General features: G+C 41.7%; 12 protein-coding genes across 12 annotated transcripts; 7 read left to right on the top strand and 5 right to left on the bottom strand.

The window, feature by feature from the left end:
* Nucleotides 1–91: 91 nt before the first annotated feature.
* On the bottom strand, nt 92–2,404 carry JHD2 (histone demethylase; the record flags this gene model as incomplete). The annotated part of the gene is made up of 1 exon (XM_003683088.1): nt 92–2,404. The coding sequence occupies one exon, from the start codon at nt 2,402–2,404 to the stop codon at nt 92–94; it is 2,313 nt and encodes a 770-aa protein (XP_003683136.1).
* A 181-nt stretch (nt 2,405–2,585) lies between these two features.
* On the top strand, nt 2,586–3,440 carry PRO3 (pyrroline-5-carboxylate reductase; the record flags this gene model as incomplete). Its single annotated transcript, XM_003683087.1, has 1 exon — nt 2,586–3,440. The coding sequence occupies one exon, from the start codon at nt 2,586–2,588 to the stop codon at nt 3,438–3,440; it is 855 nt and encodes a 284-aa protein (XP_003683135.1).
* A 702-nt stretch (nt 3,441–4,142) lies between these two features.
* Nucleotides 4,143–5,639, top strand: ATP2 (F1F0 ATP synthase subunit beta; the record flags this gene model as incomplete). Its single annotated transcript, XM_003683086.1, has 1 exon — nt 4,143–5,639. The coding sequence occupies one exon, from the start codon at nt 4,143–4,145 to the stop codon at nt 5,637–5,639; it is 1,497 nt and encodes a 498-aa protein (XP_003683134.1).
* Nucleotides 5,640–5,908: 269 nt separating this feature from the next.
* IBA57 (Iba57p) lies at nt 5,909–7,258 on the top strand (the record flags this gene model as incomplete). The annotated part of the gene is made up of 1 exon (XM_003683085.1): nt 5,909–7,258. One exon carries the CDS (start codon nt 5,909–5,911, stop codon nt 7,256–7,258), a length of 1,350 nt encoding a protein of 449 aa, XP_003683133.1.
* A 362-nt stretch (nt 7,259–7,620) lies between these two features.
* On the top strand, nt 7,621–8,298 carry RPS5 (40S ribosomal protein uS7; the record flags this gene model as incomplete). Its single annotated transcript, XM_003683084.1, has 1 exon — nt 7,621–8,298. One exon carries the CDS (start codon nt 7,621–7,623, stop codon nt 8,296–8,298), a length of 678 nt encoding a protein of 225 aa, XP_003683132.1.
* Nucleotides 8,299–8,783: 485 nt separating this feature from the next.
* Nucleotides 8,784–11,435, top strand: YAT2 (carnitine O-acetyltransferase YAT2; the record flags this gene model as incomplete). Its single annotated transcript, XM_003683083.1, has 1 exon — nt 8,784–11,435. The coding sequence occupies one exon, from the start codon at nt 8,784–8,786 to the stop codon at nt 11,433–11,435; it is 2,652 nt and encodes an 883-aa protein (XP_003683131.1).
* Nucleotides 11,436–11,487: 52 nt separating this feature from the next.
* Nucleotides 11,488–12,804, bottom strand: TDEL0H00600 (uncharacterized protein; the record flags this gene model as incomplete). Its single annotated transcript, XM_003683082.1, has 1 exon — nt 11,488–12,804. The coding sequence occupies one exon, from the start codon at nt 12,802–12,804 to the stop codon at nt 11,488–11,490; it is 1,317 nt and encodes a 438-aa protein (XP_003683130.1).
* A 250-nt stretch (nt 12,805–13,054) lies between these two features.
* On the top strand, nt 13,055–15,508 carry LEU3 (leucine-responsive transcriptional regulator LEU3; the record flags this gene model as incomplete). Its single annotated transcript, XM_003683081.1, has 1 exon — nt 13,055–15,508. The coding sequence occupies one exon, from the start codon at nt 13,055–13,057 to the stop codon at nt 15,506–15,508; it is 2,454 nt and encodes an 817-aa protein (XP_003683129.1).
* A 256-nt stretch (nt 15,509–15,764) lies between these two features.
* GCD11 (translation initiation factor eIF2 subunit gamma) lies at nt 15,765–17,336 on the top strand (the record flags this gene model as incomplete). The annotated part of the gene is made up of 1 exon (XM_003683080.1): nt 15,765–17,336. One exon carries the CDS (start codon nt 15,765–15,767, stop codon nt 17,334–17,336), a length of 1,572 nt encoding a protein of 523 aa, XP_003683128.1.
* Nucleotides 17,337–17,556: 220 nt separating this feature from the next.
* On the bottom strand, nt 17,557–19,665 carry SST2 (GTPase-activating protein SST2; the record flags this gene model as incomplete). Its single annotated transcript, XM_003683079.1, has 1 exon — nt 17,557–19,665. One exon carries the CDS (start codon nt 19,663–19,665, stop codon nt 17,557–17,559), a length of 2,109 nt encoding a protein of 702 aa, XP_003683127.1.
* Nucleotides 19,666–20,031: 366 nt separating this feature from the next.
* SGV1 (cyclin-dependent serine/threonine protein kinase SGV1) lies at nt 20,032–21,918 on the bottom strand (the record flags this gene model as incomplete). Its single annotated transcript, XM_003683078.1, has 1 exon — nt 20,032–21,918. The coding sequence occupies one exon, from the start codon at nt 21,916–21,918 to the stop codon at nt 20,032–20,034; it is 1,887 nt and encodes a 628-aa protein (XP_003683126.1).
* Nucleotides 21,919–22,279: 361 nt separating this feature from the next.
* On the bottom strand, nt 22,280–23,995 carry ORC4 (origin recognition complex subunit 4; the record flags this gene model as incomplete). Its single annotated transcript, XM_003683077.1, has 1 exon — nt 22,280–23,995. One exon carries the CDS (start codon nt 23,993–23,995, stop codon nt 22,280–22,282), a length of 1,716 nt encoding a protein of 571 aa, XP_003683125.1.
* Between the last annotated feature and the right edge of the window lie 38 nt (nt 23,996–24,033).

The following is a 24,033-nucleotide window of genomic DNA, read 5'->3' as shown; positions in this document are numbered from 1 at the left end:
AGTAAACCAAAATCAAGAGTGAAAAACTCAGTACTTAAGAAAAAGATCGTAAACTCCATATAAACCATAAATACATATTCGATTGCAACCATTAAATCCTAGCCCTTTCAATCTTTGGGCTCGCAGCGCTTAGAATATCGCGCACTTCCTGTGGATCGCGAATGTAGTTCAGCTCATCGTTCTTGAAAGGGTCATCATTGTCATTATCATTAAACTTGTCATTATCATGTGTGCCGTAGCTTTGCTCCACCAAGGCTAGATAGTCCTTCAGACACAGAACTTCTAAGTCCTTATCACCTTTCAGCTCATTAATCTGAGTAACCGTAAAGGAATGAAGCTTTCTTCTCTTGCGCGGATTTGGTCTCTTGTAGTGTATCATGAAAGCTAGAAAACAAATTGTATGGCATTTTGAGCAAAAGACGTCGAAGTCAACCGAGTCAGGCATGTTATGTAAATCGGAGAGCATCGATTGATCTTCCTCAGCTTTTGGCGATGGCAAATTATTCTCCTTTAATTTCCAATCATCATTCCTCACAATTCTCTTGAGAAAGCTTGGATTTACAGATACTTCAGGTAGCTGTTTGATCATTTTATTCTTTGAATTTAAGACGTTAAGAAGTTCGAGATAACATGTTCTTACAAGCTCCTCCTGAAATGACGACTTACCTTTCAGAAACTCGATGACAACATTCAGCATCAGCTCAAACATATCGAAGACACATTGCTTACCGGTAAGTTGATAGTCTCCGATTGCTTCTATGCCGTACGGTACCCATGAATCCAGTGTGAAGTTAACTGCTTCATTAAAATTATAGCCACTATTGAAACCAGCATGATAGCATTTGGGGAATGTTACAATATACTCGTTTGGATTTTGAACCGCCTTGAAACAGGTAATCTTAGCGTCTTGAAATCTCTTATCGTAGGGCGATACCAATGTGACCAGTTGATGTAGCAAGTCCGGTTGCTTATCAAAAAGATCGGGCGCCAGGCTTTTCATCAGACTATTAAACTGGTGGCAAGCATACTCTGGTATACTATACCATATCTTAGGAGCACCTTCATGTTGATAATTCGCACTTAAGGTGTATTGATCCTCCAAATGCCAACAAAATGTGGAAAAAGTGGAACCCACATAAATCCATGGAACTGTCATACCTGAAATCCTTCTATCAAACATCGGTAATAGTGAACCCTTTGCGTTGGGAAGGTTTAATAGGTTCATCGGATGCTTTGTGTATTGGTTAAAATCCTCTCTCTCTGAGATCGGCAAATCTTCTGGTATATAGTGAGAGCTGGGGAATCCCGATATCTCTCCCGGAGAAACACCGTTAATATCTGCACCATACTTCACGGTTATTGATTTTTCCATATCATCGACATAATTCCAGAATTTTTGTTCCAGTTTTTCTACTGAAAGCTTCCGACCGCTAACTGGATCAACAGTGAGCTCTGTTTCCCTAGAGTTACAGCGTTTCTGAAACTCGGAAAGAGTGTAAAAATGACTTTCCTCCTTAAAGCCATAATAGCCGTTCCCAACAATGCAATTGTTGCAAATCCACTCTCCCTTGGGTATAGACGTCAAAGGTGGAGAGAGGCAATAAAGGTGAAACGGCTTATCGCATGCGTCACATAATATGATTTTGGTCGGTTTGTTAGAACGATCACATACAAGACATCCTTCATCCTCACTCTCATCGTCATCTGACCCTGATGGCTCCACATCATCGTCACTGAGCAAGGATTTTGGGTACTCTTCGTTGTAGAGCAGCTTTGAAAATTGACTAGATCCGTGGGCTTTCGTTTGCGCTGCAAGATAATTGTAATAGCTGGAGATATACTGCTCAAAGGCATCCTGTAATAATTTTACAGGTATCCGCAGTTTTCGAGAAATTGCCCTCCAGAGATTCCCATCTGACATAATATCCGTCAAAGGAGGTAACGAAGCATGGGCTTGAGCAGACGTCTCTTCCGGAGAACCTCGTCCACGTTTTCTTCTTGAAACCTGAGTTGGAGTGCTATCGCTTGAGAGTGTACCGGAGCCCTTGACAACCATGATGAAAAGATCATAGAGGTAAATCTTTTGATTTTCTGTAGCTTCAATGTATGGTTTAACAAGTCTCTCTGATTTTTTAATTCTCTTTGCTCTGTTAAAATTATTAAGTTGCTTCATAAAGAACATTCGGCTTCTATTCAGGATATTAAGCTCGGCTAAATTTTGGACTCTCACATTGAACTTAAATGAATCCCTATTGATTGAAAAATGTGGATGGAAACCTTCGGGTGGTACTATCTTTACCATACCATATTTATGACCGAGTCGCTGCACCTTCGACTCCGACAGGTATTCAATCGGATTAGCAAATTCCCTAATGGTGGGACGCAAAGTGGGTATGGATTCCATTGTTCCTTAAGCTATAACCATTGAATTTTGCATGGGCCTATGATCCGAGAACTTAGACGGCTGATTTCCCAATTTTTTTCCATTTTTCTCATTGTCAAAGCGTGCAGTGCAACTTGAAAGAGAGATAAGCATTCGAAACAATTCAAACTTCTACCCACACAGTGAAACAACAATTGAAAAGATGGGATATACGTTAGTAATTCTGGGATGTGGTGTTATGGGCCAAGCACTCTTGTCCGCCATTTACAATGCTCCAAAAGCAGATAGTGAAGAAATTGCAAAATTGTACCCTTCGACAATCATCACCTGTAACCATGATGAGCCAAGTGCTAAGCAAGTGGACAAGCTATTAGCTACGTTCGATGAGTCACCCAATGCGATTAAAGTCAGCTCTACCTATGGACAGAACCAGGACGCAATTGACAAGGCAAGCGTTGTGATCCTTGCCACTAAACCTTTCCTAGTCGAAAAAGTGCTTTCAGGTGTCCAAGAGCAGATCAAGGGTAAACTTATAATCTCTTTGGCAGCCGGCTGGACCATTGATCAATTGACACAATACACTGAGAAGGTGTCCCGTGTTATGACCAACACGCCTGCCAAATACGGTTATGGTTGTGCAGTTGTTTCACACTCCAGCGGAATCAACAATGATGATAAGGCTATTGTTTCCCAATTGGTTAGCCATGTGGGTAAATACATCGAATTGCCTGAGAAGAACATGGATGCCGCCACTGCACTAGTTGGATCGGGCCCTGCATTCGTGCTATTGATGATCGAATCATTGATGGAAAGTGGTATTCAAATGGGTATTCCATTGAAAGAAAGTAAAGAGTGCGCTTTGAAAGTTTTAGAAGGAACCGTCAAGATGGTTGAAAAGTCAGGCGAACATCCAAGTGTTTTAAAACACCAAGTTTGTACACCTGGTGGAACCACTATCGCCGGTTTGTGTGTTATGGAAGACAAAGGCGTCAAGAGTGGTATCATCCGCGGTGTTGAAGAAGCCGCCAAAGTAGCCGCCAAGCTAGGTAAGAAATAGAGTTAGTACTTTCAATTAGCATTTGTAACTGCACCCGTTAGTATTTGTATTTTAATAATTTCGAAACCGCTAATTTTACCGCCCAGGTTGCCGCCAAGCTAGGCACCAAACCATGGATTAGTCACTCTTGGTAGATAGCAGGGAAAAGGGGTTAGTACACTGAACAGTATTCACAGTAGTATAGATAATAGTCTAGAACATATCCTCGTTGGTCTTGTCGTTGTTGTTGTTGTTGTTGTTGTTGTTGTTGTTGTAGTAAGAGATAGCCGCCCATTATAGATTATTCATGGGACCTGCCACAAAAACGAAACTGTCCGAAAACCCCCGGATGTTCCGGACATAGTATACACAGGGTAAAATACGTCGGGAGTGATTTGAAAACCGGACATTACCATGGCTGGATCGGACACTTTCTTATATGTCCGGTCCAACCGGACATGAAAAACGTTTGAAATGACTGACGCCTGCCAACCAATCAGGAAGCTCAAACTGTTCGCGCTTTTTATACCCAATTTGTATGGTTTTTCCTCTTCGAAGTCGGAAAGGGGCCAATGGTTGAAAAATTATGGAAATTGATACGTTCATTGAAAAAAAATCTGGTAGTTGTTGTATTAATATAAAGAATCTTTATTCTTGTTTTATTACTTGTTGTTTCATTTGATTAATATTCTCTTTTCAAGAGGTCAACAAGTTTATCTCACGATGGTCTTGATTCCTAAAACTTCTCGTGTGGCTTTGCAAGCTGCTACACGCTTTGCCTCTGTTAGAGGTCTAGCTACTGCTGCTCCTTTGGCCGGTAAGGTTAGAGCTGTCATTGGTGCTATTGTGGATGTGCAATTCGAGCAAGAAAACTTGCCTGCTATTTTGAACGCTTTGGAGATTGAGAGACCAGGTGGTAAATTGGTCTTGGAAGTTGCTCAACATATGGGTGAAAACACTGTGAGAACCATTGCTATGGATGGTACCGAAGGTTTGGTCCGTGGTGAAAAAGTTTCTGACACTGGTGCTCCAATTTCTGTCCCAGTTGGTCCAGAGACTTTGGGTAGAATTATCAACGTTATTGGTGAGCCAATTGACGAAAGAGGTCCAATCAACTCTAAGGAGACTAGACCAATTCACGCTGAACCACCATCTTTCGTTGAACAATCCACTAATGCTGAAGTTTTGGAGACTGGTATTAAAGTTGTCGATTTGTTGGCCCCTTACGCTAGAGGTGGTAAGATTGGTTTGTTCGGTGGTGCCGGTGTCGGTAAGACCGTTTTCATCCAAGAATTGATTAACAACATCGCTAAGGCTCACGGTGGTTTCTCCGTGTTCACTGGTGTCGGTGAAAGAACCAGAGAAGGTAACGATTTGTACCGTGAAATGAGAGAAACTGGTGTTATCAACTTGGAAGGTGAATCCAAGGTCGCTTTGGTTTTCGGTCAAATGAACGAACCACCAGGAGCTAGAGCTAGAGTCGCCTTGACCGGTTTGACCATTGCTGAATACTTCAGAGATGTCGAAGGTCAAGATGTCTTGTTGTTTATTGACAACATTTTCAGATTCACCCAAGCTGGTTCTGAAGTGTCTGCTTTGTTGGGTCGTATTCCATCTGCTGTCGGTTATCAACCAACTTTGGCTACCGATATGGGTTTGCTACAAGAAAGAATTACTACCACTAAGAAGGGTTCTGTTACTTCTGTGCAAGCCGTTTACGTGCCAGCCGATGATTTGACTGATCCTGCTCCAGCTACCACTTTCGCGCATTTGGATGCTACCACTGTGTTGTCCAGAGGTATCTCTGAATTGGGTATTTACCCAGCTGTCGACCCATTGGATTCCAAATCTAGATTGTTGGACGCCGCTGTTGTTGGTCAAGAACATTACGATGTTGCTACCAAGGTTCAAGAAACTCTACAAGCTTACAAGTCTTTGCAAGATATCATTGCAATTTTGGGTATGGATGAATTGTCTGAAGGTGACAAATTGACCGTCGAAAGAGCAAGAAAAATTCAAAGATTCTTGTCTCAACCATTCGCCGTCGCCGAAGTTTTCACCGGTATCCAAGGTAAGTTGGTTAGATTGAAGGACACCATTTCTTCTTTCAAAGCTGTTCTTGATGGTAAGTACGATCATCTACCAGAAAATGCCTTCTACATGGTTGGTGGTATTGAAGATGTCGTCGCCAAGGCTGAAAAGATGGCCGCTTCTGATTAGGAAGCTTGAGGAAATGCATTTACCTTTGCCATTTTTTTATTATCCCCATCATGATGATAACGAAACACCATTCATTAGCTGAAAGCTTATAGAAATGTGGTACCAAAAAAAACTATGATCTTTATGTATCGAGATTTCATTTTATATTCAAGAACACTCTTTGTTATTAGATAGGTGAGTAACTTTAAGGAAATTCACGTGAGATTCAAAGGTAGAGATAGGTTAGTAATTAAGAACTAGCATCTTAAAACTTACAAAAGTGGTGCATTATGATCCTGAGGAATAGATGCCTGCTACTGACTCGTAGAGGCCTGTCCACTTCAAACGATAGAGGTTTGTTGCGATTCAGTCGAACGAACAATAAATCCTACCTCAAGGTACGCGGACCAGATTCACCAAAGTTCCTAAATGGATTGCTCACTTCCAAAGTAATACCGTTCTTTGTGAAGAAGAATCTTACGACTATAAACCCTGACGAAGAAGAACTCACCAATACTGTATTTGAGTTCGATGAGACCCAGACCAATTGGGGCGTTTACAATGAGATGAGTTACAATGGAGCATATATTTCGAGATTTGGCCAATATGCAGGTATTCTGAACAGTAAGGGCAAATTGATTACCGATACTATTCTTTATCCCGCGCCTCTATCCAGCGCCGATGCCAAGGTGATGAGATACCCAACATATTTATTGGAATTCGATGCGTCTATTGTGGATTATATCCAGGACCTATTCAATATCCATAAGCTCACTAGCAAAGTCAAGATCAAAAAGGCGAACGACCTAATCTCATGGGATCTGAGCTTACAATTACCGCCAGAGCCCACAAATCCGTGGGTGACAAATCTGCTAGATCCCAGCACCACGACAAAAACGCCTGAAGATGCACTTGCATTTGCCCAAGAATTAGTATCAGCATTTTTCCAAGGAAGCGAGGATCAGATTATAGCATTGTACATTGAGAGGCGAACAGATGAGATCCTCGAGACCAATGGTAAGGCACCCCAAATGCTTAGAGTTGTTACAACTTCGGACACTCAGAACGTATCAAAGATCTTCAACCCCGTCGGACTACCCTATCCCTGCTCAATTGAAGAAGTAGATCAATCTTTCTTCAGAGAATCAAGATTCGAAGCAGGTTTTGTCGATAGCACTTCCGATTTCAAACCCGAAAGCCTTCTACCACTGGAACTAAACTTCGACTACTTACCAAATGCAGTGAGTGCTGACAAAGGTTGCTACATGGGTCAAGAATTGACTGCGAGAACTTTAGCCACTGGTATCCTCCGGAAGCGGTTAGTACCGGTAACTCTCACGAACACAGACGCCCTAACTTCAAACGCGAAATACCATGATATCATGCTAGATTCACAGCTCACTACAACTACAACAACCACAACAAGTTCAAGTTCACCCTTCGGTGTTGCACCAAGTAAGCCGCGTCAGAGACCCGCAGGGTCTCTGATAGCGCATCAAGGAAACTTGGGCGTCGCAATATTAAGAACTGAACATTTCAAGCTGGCCTTCGACCAGCCACAAGACAAGGTTTTATTCCACATAGCGGGAACTCCAGTAGGTGTAATACCAAAGAAACCATTCTGGCTCGAAGAGCAGTAAAGTTATACCTACTAGCATATCAACAGACGTACAAAAGTATCGCAGAATTTCATTTGACTGTCATCCGTGCACAATCATATTTGGAACAAACCTTTACACCATTTGATAACTTTTTTGCGTCGTCAATAAGAACGATTTTAAACCGGCCGCCCTCTGAAGGGAAGCAGGTATCGATCGACTCGTGGGCAGAGGATGGGAATGAGGTCTCTAGGCAGACAGCGTAGGCAGACAGCGTAGGCAGACTGCCTGTTGTAAACTTTTTCGAACCAAACTAGTTAATGGTGAAATTTAGGTAAATCTACAAGATAATTTGCAAATTTCAGAGTTACCTAATAAAGGACAAGAAGGCCAAACGAACCACGATGTCTGACACCGAAGCTCCAGTTGAAGTTCAAGAAGAATTCGAAGTTGTTGAAGAATTCACTCCTGTCACATTGGCTACCCCAATCCCAGAGGAAGTTCAACAGGCTCAAAGAGAGATCAAATTGTTCAACAAATGGTCTTTCGAAGACGTTGAAGTTAAAGATGCTTCTTTGGTTGACTACGTTCAAGTCAGACAACCAATCTTTGTCTCTCACACCGCTGGTCGTTACGCCAACAAGAGATTCAGAAAGGCTCAATGTCCTATCATTGAAAGATTGACCAACTCTTTGATGATGAACGGTAGAAACAACGGTAAGAAATTGAAGGCCGTCAGAATCGTCAAGCACACCTTAGATATCATCAATGTTTTGACCGATCAAAACCCATTGCAAGTTGTTGTCGATGCTATCACCAACACTGGTCCAAGAGAAGACACCACCAGAGTCGGTGGTGGTGGTGCCGCTAGACGTCAAGCTGTTGATGTTTCTCCATTGAGAAGAGTTAACCAAGCCATTGCTTTGTTGACCATCGGTGCTAGAGAAGCCGCATTCAGAAACATCAAGACCATCGCTGAAACTTTGGCCGAAGAATTGATCAACGCTGCTAAGGGTTCTTCCACTTCTTACGCTATCAAGAAGAAGGATGAATTGGAACGTGTTGCCAAGTCTAACCGTTAAGAAATTTTGGTTTGTGTCATCATTTTTTCTTTACAAAATCTGTACACTTTGTTTACATCACCTTTAGTCTTATATATCTAATATAACTGACCTACGACACTTCGAGATACGTAATGGGTCCTTAACTACTACTACTGCTGCTAGTTGGAAATCAGTAGTATATAGCATATAATGGTAACTGATATGACATTTGATCGAGTGTCCGATTATACCGTGGTATATCCGGACACTTTTTCACCTCGCGGTTGAATGGGAACTGAAACGGCGTCTCCAAGGGTGGGAAGTTGATGACTTACAAGGTCATCGGACTACAATCCTAACAACTACAACATTTACCAGAGATGAGCCATTCGAAGCGTCACGCATTCAATTCTAGGCTAAGAACCCTAATTGTATAAGAGGACACTTAAATATCCCACAACCTGATCTACAGTTTATTTAGTTTTGTCTGGGAGAATTAAAAAGTAGTAATTATCGTCTTTAAGATGTCTGCTGTACCCAGTATAATCACTTCACAGGTTTCGAAAGACGTTGAAACATTTACTTATGAAAAGGATTTACCCAAGCTACCAGTTCCCGATTTGGAAGAAACCTTGAATGAATTACATCGTAGTTTAGAACCATTGTATTATGCAGATGGGTATTATAACCATCCTTTGGAACCTGAACAACTGGAAAAGTTCTCTGGAGCAGTACAAGAGTTTTTACTCAGTGATGCGGCTGTGAAATTACAGAATAAGTTGAAAGAATTTGATTCAGTTAATGATTGTTATTTGGACAATTTACACTTGGATATCAATAATAACACTTTAAGTGATGGACAGGACGATGTTTTACCACGGAACCCGTTTTTGGTGCTAGCGGAGGATGCTGTGCCGGAGATTTCGCAGGCTGACCGTTCTGCAGTACTGGTTCATTCTGCTTTACGGTTCGTTTCTGCACTCAGACACGGTGTTTTGCCTCCGGATATTAATTCAAAGAGTGGCAATCCGCTCTCGATGAGACCTTACATGAATTTATTTGGAACTACTCGTTGTCCAGTGTTCTTTCCAGGGGAAATAGAAAATTTCGACTTGAACAAGCCATATGCGTCTTCAGACCTCGATGAAGGTTGGAAGTTTACTTCATCTGAGGCAAATGATTCGGAGGATGAGTCAGATGATGAATTGCCTACCCCTCCCTTGACGGCTGAGAGTGCTGGTTCGGATCAGGATAATGAAGTATTTGCACGTCAAGGTATCGGGTTGAAGAGTCATCCAGACTCCAGACATATTCTTGTAATCTCCAAGGGCCAATATTATACTATTGAGGTATTGGACGAGAATGACGATATTCTGTACAATGATAGCATTCTAGCTACAGCATTTGCTCATATTCTTGAAGATTCGCAGGAGCCGAACACGTTCAAGAAATCCACCGCTCTAGGAAGTTTGACTTCTCACTCTTTCAGGAATTGGAAATACGCCAGGAAGAGATTGCAGAAAAGGTATCAGGATGAGCTGCAATTGATTGATTCTGCGCTTTTTGTGCTTGTGCTTGATGACTCTTCATCGCGGGTATCTGATGGCCAAAACCCTTCATCGGACGATTGCAAGCGGTTATTTTACGGTACTTCAGTTATAGATGAAAGAGGTCATCAGGTCGGATCGTGCGTCTCCAGATGGTACGACAAATTACAGTTAGTTGTCACAGCGGATTCGAAAGCTGCAGTTATTTGGGATTCTTTTACATGTGATGGTTCTGTCGTGTTACGATTCACTTCAGAGACCTATACTGAGTCCATTTTAAGATTGGCAAGAGACGTTAACGCTGGTGATCCTCGTTTCTCTCTATGGCCATCTATCAGAGATTCTGAGAGACCAGCTTCCAAATCACCCACTTTGGAACTTGATCCCAGAACGTTTACTAATAAGATTGCCTGGGATTTTAGTAATATTTTGAACACTCACGTCCATCTATCGGAAACTAAACTGGCCGATCTCATTTCAAAGCATGACCTCTTTCATGTATCGATACCTTTTGGTCGCAGGTCGGCTCAACGGCTTGGAATTAATCCTGATTCGATGATACAGGTTGCTTTGCAAGTGGCTCATTATGCATTGTATGGGAGAATGGTTTACGGGCTGGAACCAATTTCCACTCGAGGCTTTAAGAATTCGAGATCGTGTTTCATCAACATACAGAGTCAGGAATTACTTGAGTTGTGTCAGCATTTCATATCTAACTCACTTGACGAACAAGGTAAATTGGAGAAATTCCGCAAAGCTTGTGAGAGTCATAGTGAAAAGATAAAGAGAGCAAAACTTGGTAATGGTTATGAAAAACATTTCAATGCTTTGAAGTATCTCTTTAAGTTTCACGATCATTTTGGAATCGAACTGAATGCTAAGGACAAAAAGATAACAGAAAATGTGTTTGAAGATCCACTAGTAAAACCATTTTCGGCGCCCGAACTAATCGTTGCAAACTGTGGTAACGCTGCAACGACAACGTTTGGTATAACTCCAGCTGTGTCACAAGGATTTGGGGTTGGTTATATAATCAAGGATGACCAAAGTGATTTGACTGTAACTTCACAATTTAGACAAGGCGACAGATTGATATATATGCTGAACTGGGTGCTAACGGAAATTCGCAACTATTGGAAGGGTTCTAATGAAAAGGCTTTTAATAAAAATGGTGTCAAGATTAGTCCAGTGGTTGACAAGTTATATGAAATGGATAATGCTTTGAATAACTTGAAACTATCAAAGTCTTATGGTTCCGGGAAGATAATTGGAGGGTATGGTTTTTTCGATCTCCAGGCACATTTAGACAGCAGAAGCTCGTCTAGGGTTCACTCACACAGCAACTCTTCCGTACATTTATCTGAATTGGGCAACAGCAGCCATGGTTCAGGCAACCTGTTGAAGCATTTGAATTTCGCTCTTTCTGTCCCTACTGACAAGGATAAGCAAGATACTGGTCATGAAATTCAACAGATACAACCTAGTAACAAAAATGAATCTGATGAAGATTTACTCTTCACGGGGTCGCGACCTGATACTAAAAAACGTAGCAACGTTATCAATTCTAAATTTGACATTGATTTCGATCGTGGTGGGGTTGGAAGGAAAGTCAAGGCTGCCTTTGAGTGATTTATATATATATTATCCTTGTTTATTTATTAATGACTTTAATGACTAAATTTTAGCTTGTATTCAATTGCTTTGATAGCTTGAAGTCCACTGGTAAAAACCAAAATGCAAGCAAGCAATCAGCAAGAATTACCAGCACACCACTGATTATGTAACAGCACCATAAGCGATCCATCGATGCTAAGAGACCTGTAAAGATGGGACCAATGCAACGCGCCAAAGTCTTGCCGATGTTCACGATGCCCATCACTTTAGTCAAGTCTTTTGCTGCGATGATATTCGTCAATAAGACTTGGCGAGGTATAACATCCATCGCAGTCGTGGCGAAATGTAAATTTAGCAAGATAACAGAAAGCGGCAAGCAAGCCTCAGCAAAAGGAATTAAAATTGAGAAGATTCCTGATGGTACTTGCACTAACAGGGTGGCTTTAACGGGACCGAACGTCCTAGCCATCACTGATGATGGGATTGTCGAGGAAGCCATGACGATCTTTGAGACAAAGAATAATGCTCCTAGAGCAAAAGAGCTCATTAAAAATACTTTGGCATAGTAGTAAACCATCCAACCACTTGTCATAAACCCACTTCCCAAAGAATCCAACATGAAGATTGCCAACAATTTCAACAGTACGGCTATAGTTTCCTTCGATAAACCTCTTTTCCTGTTTTCAGCTGTTTGTAGAAGTGGAGCCATTTCATCATTCACTAGGGCCTCTGGTGACGACACCTCTTCATGATTGGCTTCCAATTCAGTGTTCTCTGATAAAAGTAGCATAATGATAACTTTGGCCATGGCAAATACAGCATAAAGTAAGAACACCAATTTGTAACACTCAAGATCTGTCGTAGCTAGATTCGCATATTTTAATAAGTCGATAAAAGCACCACACGCGATAGCCCCAAGAGCTGCACCAGTTGTACCAACCAGCGAATGGATTGCGTAAACTTCTGGTCTCTTATTATGTGGTGTCAAATGTGCAATCATAGATTCTTCAATCGACTTGAACGGTCCTACTTCATCACTTGAAGGTGATATGACACCAAAGATAGCGAACAATAGTAATAACTGAAAGTTTTCACTGTAAGCGAAGATAAACCCACTCAGAACCATCATAACAGAACCATATACTAGAATTCTTCTTCTACCCCAAGAATCAGCATGCCACGTCAACACATAAGAGCAACCCACATCGCCTATTAAGGTCAATGACATAAACCAACCAATTTTACTTTCAGATAAATGTAAATCATTGAGGAAAAGTGTCAGCACCTGGTTCGTTAAACCGTAAGCGAAAAGCCTGAAGAAAACGGATGCCCATAGAAGCTTGATATCTCTGGAAGCAGAGCTTATCTCTTTCAAAACATTCATGAGGATCAATGGCTTAAGCCTTGGCTGTCGCTATTTTCCTTCAAATTTAATAATTAGTAAATTTTAGCTCATCGCTAATTTTTCACTTTACTGCAACAAAAAAGCTACAAACAGTCAGACCACTATCAAAGTTAGATCCAATACGGCGCTTTCATGGAACTTGGATCTTATTACCTACTGGATTAGTAGTTTCTGAAGCCATTGGAGTGAGTCGCGACATTTCAACGTCCTTGCTGCGTTGCTTGCCATGATGAGTCCCTCACAATCGGAATCTGACCTGAGTGCGTTCGAGGGGAACGGCAACAGTAAGAGAGGTAGCATTCGTGAAAGTGGAAGCAGTAGGAAGAAATTTGCTTGTGTTGAATGCCGACAGCAGAAATCTAAGTGCGATGCTCATGAGAGAGCACCGGAGCCCTGTACCAAATGTGCTAAGAAAGATGTGCCTTGCATTTTGAAGAGAGATTTCAGAAGAACTTATAAACGTGCACGGAATGAAGCTATTGAGAAAAGGTTTAAAGAACTTACGAGAACTCTAACTAATTTGAGCTCAGAAGATATATTGAAGAAGATTGAACAGGAACAGAAAGATTTGTTGAGTGGACAGAACTTCACTAAGGAAAAGTTAAAAATAAAGAAATTGAGCACTACGCAATCAAATGTTTCTTCGTCCGTTCCTTCTTGGGATATCGAAGAGATCACCAACGGCGATGCTGATGCGACGGAAGATAACAAAGTGGAAAATGAGCAATGCTCAATAAGCGATCAACAACTGGTATGCTCGCCTAAAAGCCTTGGTGAAGTTTACATGTCAAGTGATGATATCGCAGAACTGTTTCAAGAGTTCGCAACAAAATATCACCCTTTCCTGCCGGTTGTCGACATTTCAAGAGGTGCAGAAAGTATATACTCACTCTCACCATGCTTATTTTGGGTCATACTATTGATAGGGCTGCGCCGAAAGTCTGGTGCTATTGATCTCATGACCAAGTTGTCAAGCTTGGTGAAATCTATTCTGGCAGAGATTACAATATCACCTATCATACGATATACGCCTTCCGAGAATGACGAACCTGTTTTGAACGTTGCATCTGTTTATTCCGTTCAAGCATTTCTACTGTACACATTTTGGCCACCGTTGACTTCCTCACTGAGTGCCGATACTTCTTGGAACACAATTGGTACAGCTATGTTCCAGGCGATAAGAGTAGGCCTCAATTGCGCTGAATTTTCGAAAGAATATGAGTCTGCAAATTCTGAGCTGATAAGCGAACAGGTGAGAACATGGGTTTGCTGCAACGTTGTCTCACAAATAATTGCATCATCCTTCGGTTTCCCTGCATATGTGTCATTCGATCATGCCGTGATAATAGCCACAGCAGAGAACCAGGACAAAAATGAACGTCACAGAGTACCTCTTCCAATCAAACAAATGGCACAAATTGCACATTTCGAGAATCAGGTCATAAGTACCATGAATTCGAATCCTTCCAACGAACTTGGGATGGTCGGCGGTGAACAGAAGCAACCGTTGTTACATGTGCTAAACCAGCAGCTGAGTCAACTAGAAATGAATCTGGAAGAGAACAATTTGGACAGTATGAGAAAATTTCTGTTATTGGTTGCTAAAGTTCATCTCCTCACGTACTACTTTACAGATACATTTCCCAAGCATAAAAAGGAGTCTACTGATGTTAGATTGATGTCTCTGTCAGAGATCGCATCTAATTTTGAGACCAAACGAGGCTTGGTGAGAGTTTTCAATGCAGCAATTGATCTCTTGGGGCACTCAACGAAGATGTGGCAAACTGATCCAGCGATAATCAAATATTTTCCGGGTGTCTTTGTCCTGAATATTTGGCAATCTGCATGTATAATAAGCAAACTGGTGCACTCGTCACTCTCCGCGGTCCTAGACATTGATAGAGGCAAGAAAGCGTATCAGGATGCTGTGTCGCTGACTTTCAATGCGTCAGTGCTAAAACACGACATGGCTTATAGATCATCGGCAATCATGAAAAGCATATGGAGCATGTTTGCCAATATGCATGGAGATTGGAAAAGAGACAAAGTTTGTCAAGTTGATAAGTTTGCCAACGATTTCAATCTGGGAATCAGCATCAAATCTCGAATGTCTGTCAGCGTATTCTTCGACTGTCTCTATATACTGAGAGAAAAATGCGGTATGGCCAAGATAAGAAGAGAAGCACAACAGTTGGAGGATGAAGAGGATTACGACGAGGAAGATGAGAACAACAGTGAAGAACAACGAGCCGCACAGAGAAGAACATTATCCAGAATTAGGCACCCTGAGGAAAGCGCAAGAAAAATTATAAAGACAACTCCGCTAGATCCCAATCCAATCAATGCGGCGAACACCAGTAGTGGTAGCAGTCTAGCTTCGCCCAACAGTCAACCCGCAGACGTCTTGAGTCTCAATGGTATTCTAAACAAGAGTTCCCCGAGGAACATCCCAATGGCATTAGAAGAACCGAACGCTCTAACGAACAATCCCTCTCTACAAGAAGAAGACCAACAATCGCTAGTGCCATCTCTATTCGGTCTACCTGAAAGATCAATAGATCCCAGTCCAGGACACAATCCGCAATTAGCCCTCCCAGAACACTGGGACAACTGGGAATCAGATTCTGTCTGGAGGGACGTCGATATTCTAATGAACGAATTTGCATTCAATCCAACGGTTTAGACAACCCAACATTTAACTATTTATTATTTCAGTCATTAAATATTATTTATTCTATTTCATCTTTATCTTTAACGCTTATTATGGTCGGAGGTCACGTGATCTTTTCTTAGCTCAACGTTGGAAAATTTTTCAGCGGTGAAAATTTACAAGAAACTTGCCTTATTAACGAGTTCTGGAGATGAAATTGAACAGATATTACACAGATTTTACAGGAAGGTGAGCCTCTCCGTAGTGTTAAAATATTAGGAATTGGAAGATGAGTGACTTGCAGGATCGTGAGCCAAGTATTATCATTAATGGGAACCTGGAACCCGAGCAGGAAGAGATTTATGAAGAAGATCAAGTTATGGAAGAGCAATTGGGTCAACTAGAGGATGAAAAGCCAAAGAAAAAAGTCACCTTCGGTGGATTAGATGAGGCTGATGATGAAGAGACAAGAAAAAGAGAATTTGAAGAGGGCGGTGGGTTGCCAGAACAACCAGAAAACCCAGATTTCACGCAGTTGAACCCATGTTCACCAGAGATTATCAATAGACAAGCCACTATAAATATTGGTACAATTGGTCATGTTGCACACGGTAAATCTACTGTTGTAAGAGCCATTTCTGGTGTGCAAACTGTCCGTTTCAAGGATGAGTTGGAACGTAACATTACCATCAAGTTGGGTTATGCCAATGCTAAGATTTACAAATGTCAAGAACCCTCGTGTCCTGAACCAGACTGTTATAGATCTTTCAAATCTGATAAGGAGATTAACCCTAAGTGTCAGAGACCTGGTTGTCCCGGTCGTTATAAATTAGTGCGTCATGTGTCATTTGTGGATTGTCCCGGTCACGATATTCTAATGAGTACCATGTTGTCAGGTGCAGCAGTTATGGATGCGGCTTTACTACTGATTGCAGGTAATGAATCCTGTCCGCAACCACAAACCTCTGAACATTTGGCAGCTATCGAGATTATGAAGTTGAAAAATGTTATCATTCTACAAAACAAAGTCGATTTGATGCGTGAAGAGAGTGCATTGGAACATGAGAAATCGATCTTGAAGTTCATTAGAGGTACAATTGCCGATGGTGCTCCAATTGTTCCAATTTCTGCTCAACTGAAATATAACATTGATGCCGTTAACGAATTTATTGTCAAGACCATTCCAGTGCCACCAAGGGACTTTATGATCTCTCCCCGTCTGATCGTCATTCGTTCCTTCGATGTGAACAAACCAGGTGCTGAGATTGAAGATTTGAAGGGTGGTGTTGCTGGTGGTTCTATTCTAAACGGTGTTTTCAAACTAGGTGACGAAATTGAAATTAGACCAGGTATTGTGACTAAGGATGAACGAGGTAAGATTCAATGTAAGCCAATTTTTTCCAACATTGTATCTCTATTTGCTGAACAAAACGATTTGAAGTTCGCCGTTCCTGGTGGTCTTATCGGTGTTGGTACTAAGGTTGACCCAACGCTATGTAGAGCCGATCGTTTGGTCGGTCAAGTAGTTGGTGCAAAGGGTCATCTACCAAATATCTACACAGACATTGAAATAAACTATTTCTTGCTGCGTCGTCTGCTAGGTGTCAAGACTGACGGCCAAAAGCAAGCCAAGGTCAGAAAGTTGGAGCCAAATGAAGTTCTTATGGTAAATATTGGTTCCACAGCCACCGGTGCTCGTGTGGTTGCTGTCAAGGCTGATATGGCAAGATTGCAACTAACATCCCCTGCATGTACAGAAGTTAACGAAAAGATCGCATTGTCAAGACGTATCGAAAAGCACTGGCGTTTAATTGGTTGGGCTACTATCAAGAGAGGTACCACATTAGAACCAATCTTTTAAGCAAATTCATCAACATCATCACTAGCGCAATCAAATTGTGTATATATAATTCCGAATACACGTTCTGTATAGATGACGCAGCACACCTATGTAAAGTTAATCATCAACCAATCTTAAGCGATCGCGGTTGATCGCATGTTGCAGCCCAAGGCCTCTATAAAGCCTCTCTCATATTGTCTCAAATGCGTGAGGTTTGATTTACGTTTACATTACATTACATTTATGACACCTCCAAGAACGTCACAGCATCTTGGTACAGGTCCGACGTTACAAACTTTTGCAGCGAGTCCTTTCGCATTAAGCGGTGCAGATCTTGATTAACATTTTCCAACAGAGGATACAGGGTTTTAAGTATTTTGAAAGTCTTTTGGAGTTTATTTTCTTTCATTGTGAGCAAATTTTTAGCCTTAAGAGCTAATGTCGACCGTCTTTTCTTCTCTTCATTCGCTTGTATCGATGTAGTCGACTTGACAACTTTTGGAGTATGTACGCCACTTTGAAAATTCATCTCGGACTGGTTAAGATAGCTGTACCTACAAATACTCAATGAGTTACTCAACTGAGCGGACGTCGCTGAGAGCTCAATTGAGCTGCAAGTTTTCAGTAGCTCATTGCCCAGTTTACTCTCTATTGCCGATGGTGTTGATGCGTGCAGCATAACCCTATTGATAGACTCGCGCAGGTTGTGATCAATATTTAACTGATATGGTGCATTAACCACAATGTAAGAGGAATAAATATGATATCCCAGCTCAAGGCATTCATTCGCCTGTCTGACTAAAGCAGACTCTATGGCGGCTTGGATATTACTGTCCGAACATCTTGGTCTCGTCTTTTTGGTCTTAAAGTCGCTCGCATGCTTTGACTCTATTAGGTTCTTCAAGAGACTCATTTTCTTTAAGAACTTCCTTATGTCAACGAAAGCATCTAAATTCTCTGCGCAAAACTCATTCTCTAAATGTTGCCTGAAGAGATACTTCATACCGGGGTCACGAAGAATTTCATCGATGTCTTTGACCTGAGATCTGATTTGAACGGTGGTCCGATCTGAATCTGACAGTGAACTACCTGGACGTTCTGTCATAACCATTTCTCCCTTATAATTTATCGAGGTGGCGTCACTGTTATGCTTGTTTGGATCGTCAGACAATAAATTTGAAAAGTTGCATATCGATCTCCTTATGCCTTTCTCTGTGTTCCATTGTACAACATCCCACGCCCGCCTGCTCAAAGTGTAGTATGACGTTCTGCTAATGCAAAATTTACGATTGAGGTTCTCAGAAGGTGGAAAGAGAATCGGGACAACCAGACCTGCTTTCAGGAATAGGGCAGCCGCAGATACGGCCTCTTTTGGGTACATGATGTCAGTACAATCCATTACCCATTGCCAAATAGCTTTTGTTGTAAAGCAATAATCAAAGAGAACTTTAGGACTGCCAAAGATTTTCGATTTACTTATTCTTAATCCGCAATCAGTAGAGTAGTATTGTACATGAGAATCTGAGTCAGGATTGGTGAAAAACCTATGAGCCAACGGTGAAGTTCTATTCTCATCATGCAATCTCTCCGTGGAAAGCTGGTCAAACCATGAAGTGTGTTGATGGCCTTCAAGTTCCCTTTCAAACCCGCCAAATGCTTTGTAGTCGACAGTTTCAAAACTGAAGATATCACTATTATATTCCAAAAGCTTAGAGAGTGAAGGGATTTTATCTGGACTTTTTTCTGGAGACCAGACGTTAGGACCAGAGCCCATCATCTTGTTTAGCAGTATGCATATTAAGCGATTGCTGTAAATTATGGAATCTGTCACAGGACTTCTTTCGAAGGTGAAGATCTCCATTGAATTGAAGTCCGAAAGCAAGATAGGTGGTAAACTTTTCAAACCAATCCTTCTGACATATTTTTGAAGTATACCAACACCTTTCGGAGTAGGTTGTAAGATCGATTTGTTTTTTGGCATGCTGCGAGTCCTATCCGCAGGGGTATGTAGAAGCTTAGCTTCCATAAACGTTCTAATCAAATGGTAAGCCAACTCTGGCTGGATATTATAGCAGATTTCAATGGAAGTAGTGGTCATATCGACTGAAAGTTTTAGATTTCCCATCCTCTCAACACCTTCCTCCATGGAAAAGGAAAAAGCATGATGACTTTTGCCAAACGGAGAATACCATCTCTTGAGCTCCGGACTCTCTTCCTTCAACTTAAGGCATATTAAGAAAGTTGAATAAATCATCTTGATGTCATCTGTGAAGATAACGCCATTTGGTGTGCGAGAAAATGTCTTTGATGCAAGCTCATGAAGTGTAGTACACGGTATAATATCAGTCATCTCCAGGTTGAGTAATATATGCAACTGGAAGAAAATCTTCTTGAATTGCCTTCAAAACCACCAGCTCTAGGAAATGTCTTCCATGCCAGCTGGTCTTTATAGTGCAGACGTAGGGGACCAAATTGAAGGCAGTAGCGACCTCGTTAATCTCCAGTCTCGAGTAAAGTGACTTCACTGTAATTGTTTCATCTTGAAACGTTTTTCCTGAAACTTGCGCGGCGCTCTCAGTTCACATATAAACCTCAAAAATACCTGCTTTAACATATCAGAAAAGTGAAATAGACCGGTATTCAGGCACATAATAACTGAGTGAGTGAAGTATTACTTACGTGAAGCGTTGGCATCGTAGTTGCTAGTTGTTTTTTTTTAGTAAAGGTCGGCTAGATTGCTGGCCTCCTTCTTGCCGACTTCTTCGCCTGGCTTTTTCTGCTCTGTTGGGGCAGACGGGCTTTGGCGTTCTTCTTGTTGCTGGCTTTGCCTTGGCTGAGCTGGGGTATTTCGTGTATCACTGCGGGGACGTGCTGGGAGCCCTGCATGTAGTTGCCGTTCTTGTCTTTGACCCCATCTCTTACTATCGCCTGATTTGTCCGACTGCCGTTGAACGTAGTTACTGTTCTTGGCAGTACTAAATTCTACCCTGGGACGATTAGTGTTTGCGCCTGTCGTTTCCACCGGTCTGCCGTTGTACCTTGAGCCTTGAGGTCCGGTTGGTAATCGAGCTGCCACATTGGGATTTCGGGAAGCCGTTTCATGACCGTAACGACTGCTTGCTTCTCCTGCTCTGTAACCATTGGCCCCATTGGACCTGAAACCGGGGTTCACTGTTGAATTACTACCATTCTCATATCGAGACGAAGTTCGATTGAAAGGTGGTGGAACAGCTGGGTTTCGCGTTGTAGCGTGAGATCCTGGCATCGCAGCAGGTCCTTTAGGGAAAAGATTTCTTGCTGGTGCCTTTGGAAGGTTGCCTTTGGGAGCTCGAGGAACATTCAAACTCTCTGTTACATGACCTTGAGGTGCTGACGGGGCCTTTTGAGACATTGCTTGCTGCATTTCTTCCTTGTATCGCTTGATATCTGATTCATGACTTTCTTCACAAGGTAATTCTAGTTTAGTCGATGGTAGCGGCTCTTCTTTGAAAAATGGGTGATGAACAGCTGACATGGCCGTCAATCTCTTGTAAGGATCTAGGGCAAGCAGCTGTTGCAAGAAATCTAAACCAGTGTCATTCAGGAAACTACCAAACCTTTCTTTCAATGTCCCTGGATATTTGGTTCTAGTAAGCTCTGCACCAGGCAAATATCTAGCAAGCGGCCAGTCCGCTTCACTAGGAGTTCCTAGCAATTTGAAAATGACATGCCCCTGATCTATGTCGGAAGAACCTTGTAGAATAGGTTTCTTCTCAAAGAATTCTGCAAATACACATCCAGCCCCCCAGATATCAACCGCTGTTGTGTAAGTCTTATCTCCTAACACAAGTTCCGGCGCCCTATACCACCTAGTGACCACTACAGAAGTGTACTTGGCCCCTGAACCCGCACCACCAGGATATCGCGAATTTGGTGGTGCCCCGTAATATATCCTGGCTAAACCAAAATCTGCCAGTTTCAGAACTCCGTTATGGTCTATGAGGATGTTGGCTGTTTTGATATCTCTATGCATGAATTTTTGACAGTGAATGTAGTTGATACTCTCCAAAAGTTGCAGCATCATATTCTTGATGTCGCCTAGCTTTAAATTGATTCTAGGATTATGCAAAATACCTGAAAGATCCGATACGATGTATGGTAAAATCATGTAAAATGACTTGGCTGGAGAGTTGTTTCGCGAAGCTTGTGCCTGATCGGGGCGGCTGGTTGCCGATGGTGATTGATCATACACTACCTCAATCAATTTGATGATATTTTTATGATCTAGTCGTCTTAAGATTGTAATCTCTCTTTGAGCCGTTATTGGGAAAAGATCTTTCTCAACATTGACTATGATTCTCTTCATGGCAACCTGTCTTTGTGTTTCTAAATGTATGCCCTTGTACACTTCACCGAAAGTACCCTGACCCAGCTTCTTTTCTTCCTTATAATGACCACTAAATTTGGTGCATCCATAGACTTTTTCTTCCGGTGTAGCCTTCAGCTCTATGTAACTGTTTCCAGTCTTGGGATCTGTCTTGACCGAAGGCGTCTGTTTGACCTTCCCAATCTTGTATTTGAAGTCGCCCTTTTTCGCCGCATCTTGTGGATTATCTCCCATCATTGGTAGACCAGTACAAGCTAGTTTCGACCTGTTAAATGGCGCAATTGGCACTACTCTTGATTCTTTAGTCTTTTAATAGTCTGCTGTTGATCAACTTCAGTTGCAAAAAAATGGGGCTCTTTGTACGACCATCATGAAGTCAACTAAAGTGAATTACAGTCTCAATGATTCAACTGATTTTGGAAGTTTATGCGCTATTCTATCAATTGTATGCTGTATTCTTGTGAAATGCTTGCTTGCATTATTTGGCATTCTCTTGTTTCCAATCAGAGCGATGGGCTGTAAACTAAAGTGTAACTACATAAAGGCGTGGAACGTTGTTTAACTGGGAGCACAGACGCTTGTAATTTGTCTGCGTTGTCTATAGTTGAGTCCATGGGTAGTGAAGTGACGATCTAGGAACAATGCGCCTGAGATCTGATAGTGTGACATGCGTTTGATACAATCTCAAGTCAAACGGGATCGTAGTTCCTTGAAGCTGATAATTACTTGCATAGAAGACCGCAATAGCTGACTCACGTAAACCGACAGCAGACTTCTCCGTCAAAAAGTTCAGATTGATCAAAGTTTCCCATACGTTTTTCACATCCTTTTTTTTCCACAACTTTATTGCATTGTCAAAGAGCACTGATGATCCTTCTACTGATTTGCCGGTTTTTGCAACCGTCGGGATCTTAGCGTTGAGAGCTTTTGTCATGCTTTCGTATTCTGCGTAGGTCAGATTGAAATTTATCGTTTCATCCTTGGCTTTCAGCGCAGTACGAGCTGCACATATGAGTATAGCAAGCTCTAAGTCCGACAGCGACTGAACTAATGATGTTAGGCTATTCCCTAGTTGATTGTTCATGTATTCCTTGATCGGACCGCTGGTATCTATTAAATGACACAGGTTTTCGAAATCTGGCGCGCCATAAATTAGTGGTATGATGCTATTCTTGAAATACGGTATCGATCGAAAAGTTTCATAATTCACTTTGACCAGGCGATGTAGCTCTGACTTTTCATCCGACAGCGTTTCATCAATCTTTCGATTCCAATCTTCACCATATTTATAAGCTGAGGGACGGTCTAGTCTTAATAATTCTCCAGTAATTTTGACAAACTGTTCGAGATTCTCAATTTGGGGCATAAAGATGATTCTTTGGGAAAATCTACTCTTCACTCTCTTTTCCAAGAACTCGAGAATATTCAATTTTGTTGTACAGCCTAGGATGCAAACTGGAACTCTTGCGTGTTCAACCATATCGAACAAATTATAAAGTAGGGATTGTCTTACTGGCCCTGCAAATGTATCAATTTCGTCAAATATGAATATGACGGTAAGCTTGGTAGTGGCGTTATTTTTATTCCTTTTTTGATGGTGTGTGGTAGATGTAGAGTCGAGCACTCTCAAAATCTTTTCAAAAACCTCAGTCAAGGAACCACTACTGATATCTGAACCTTTTCGGGTAGGGATAGGGGTGTTTCGCAGATTTTGCAATTGTTGTTCCAGTTGTGTTGCGATGCCGTTGATGGCCGCTTGTTCTGAATGAATGAACCCATTTAATCTTATGGTAATGAATTGATCTTTATATTTCTGGGACAGAAGGTTAAGTTCACGGTTCAAGAGAAAACTTTTGTAGCTCTCTCGCGGTCCTATTATTATGCTGGAGTGGCTCTCCTTCTGAACAATCGCTTGTCGTAAAATCCTGTCGATCTCTTGCTCTGGTTCACGTAAATGACTTAGCAACTTGTTTTCCTCGGGAGGCAATTCTTGGCATATGCTTCGCAGGAGGTATTGCCTAAACCTTCTGAATTCGGGATCCAATGTTTCGACCTTCTCCGTACTTGGACTCTTAGTTACTAGGCGAATTTTTTGTAGAATCTCAGTCTCTTTGTCATTGAGTATATCAGTATCCTTCAGTTTTTTTGGTTTAGTAACGGAGTTGGTACTATCTCTTCTGATTGGCAGCAACGTTATCTTTTGCAAAACACTATTCTGTTCATGATCGATTGCACTATCTTTGAGGATACGTTTGGAATCGACTTTTGCTTTAGACTTACGAAGAGGTCCGAAATCAGCATCGATTTCCTTCATCTTGGTTATTGGGGAGTTGTTCTTGTGTCTCTCAATCC

The sequence above is a fragment of the Torulaspora delbrueckii genome, chromosome 8 (assembly GCF_000243375.1).
Source record: "Torulaspora delbrueckii CBS 1146 chromosome 8, complete genome".
NCBI lineage: Eukaryota > Fungi > Ascomycota > Saccharomycetes > Saccharomycetales > Saccharomycetaceae > Torulaspora > Torulaspora delbrueckii.
Note: the sequence above shows the minus strand (reverse complement) of the source record. Positions and strands in the feature narration are given on the sequence as shown.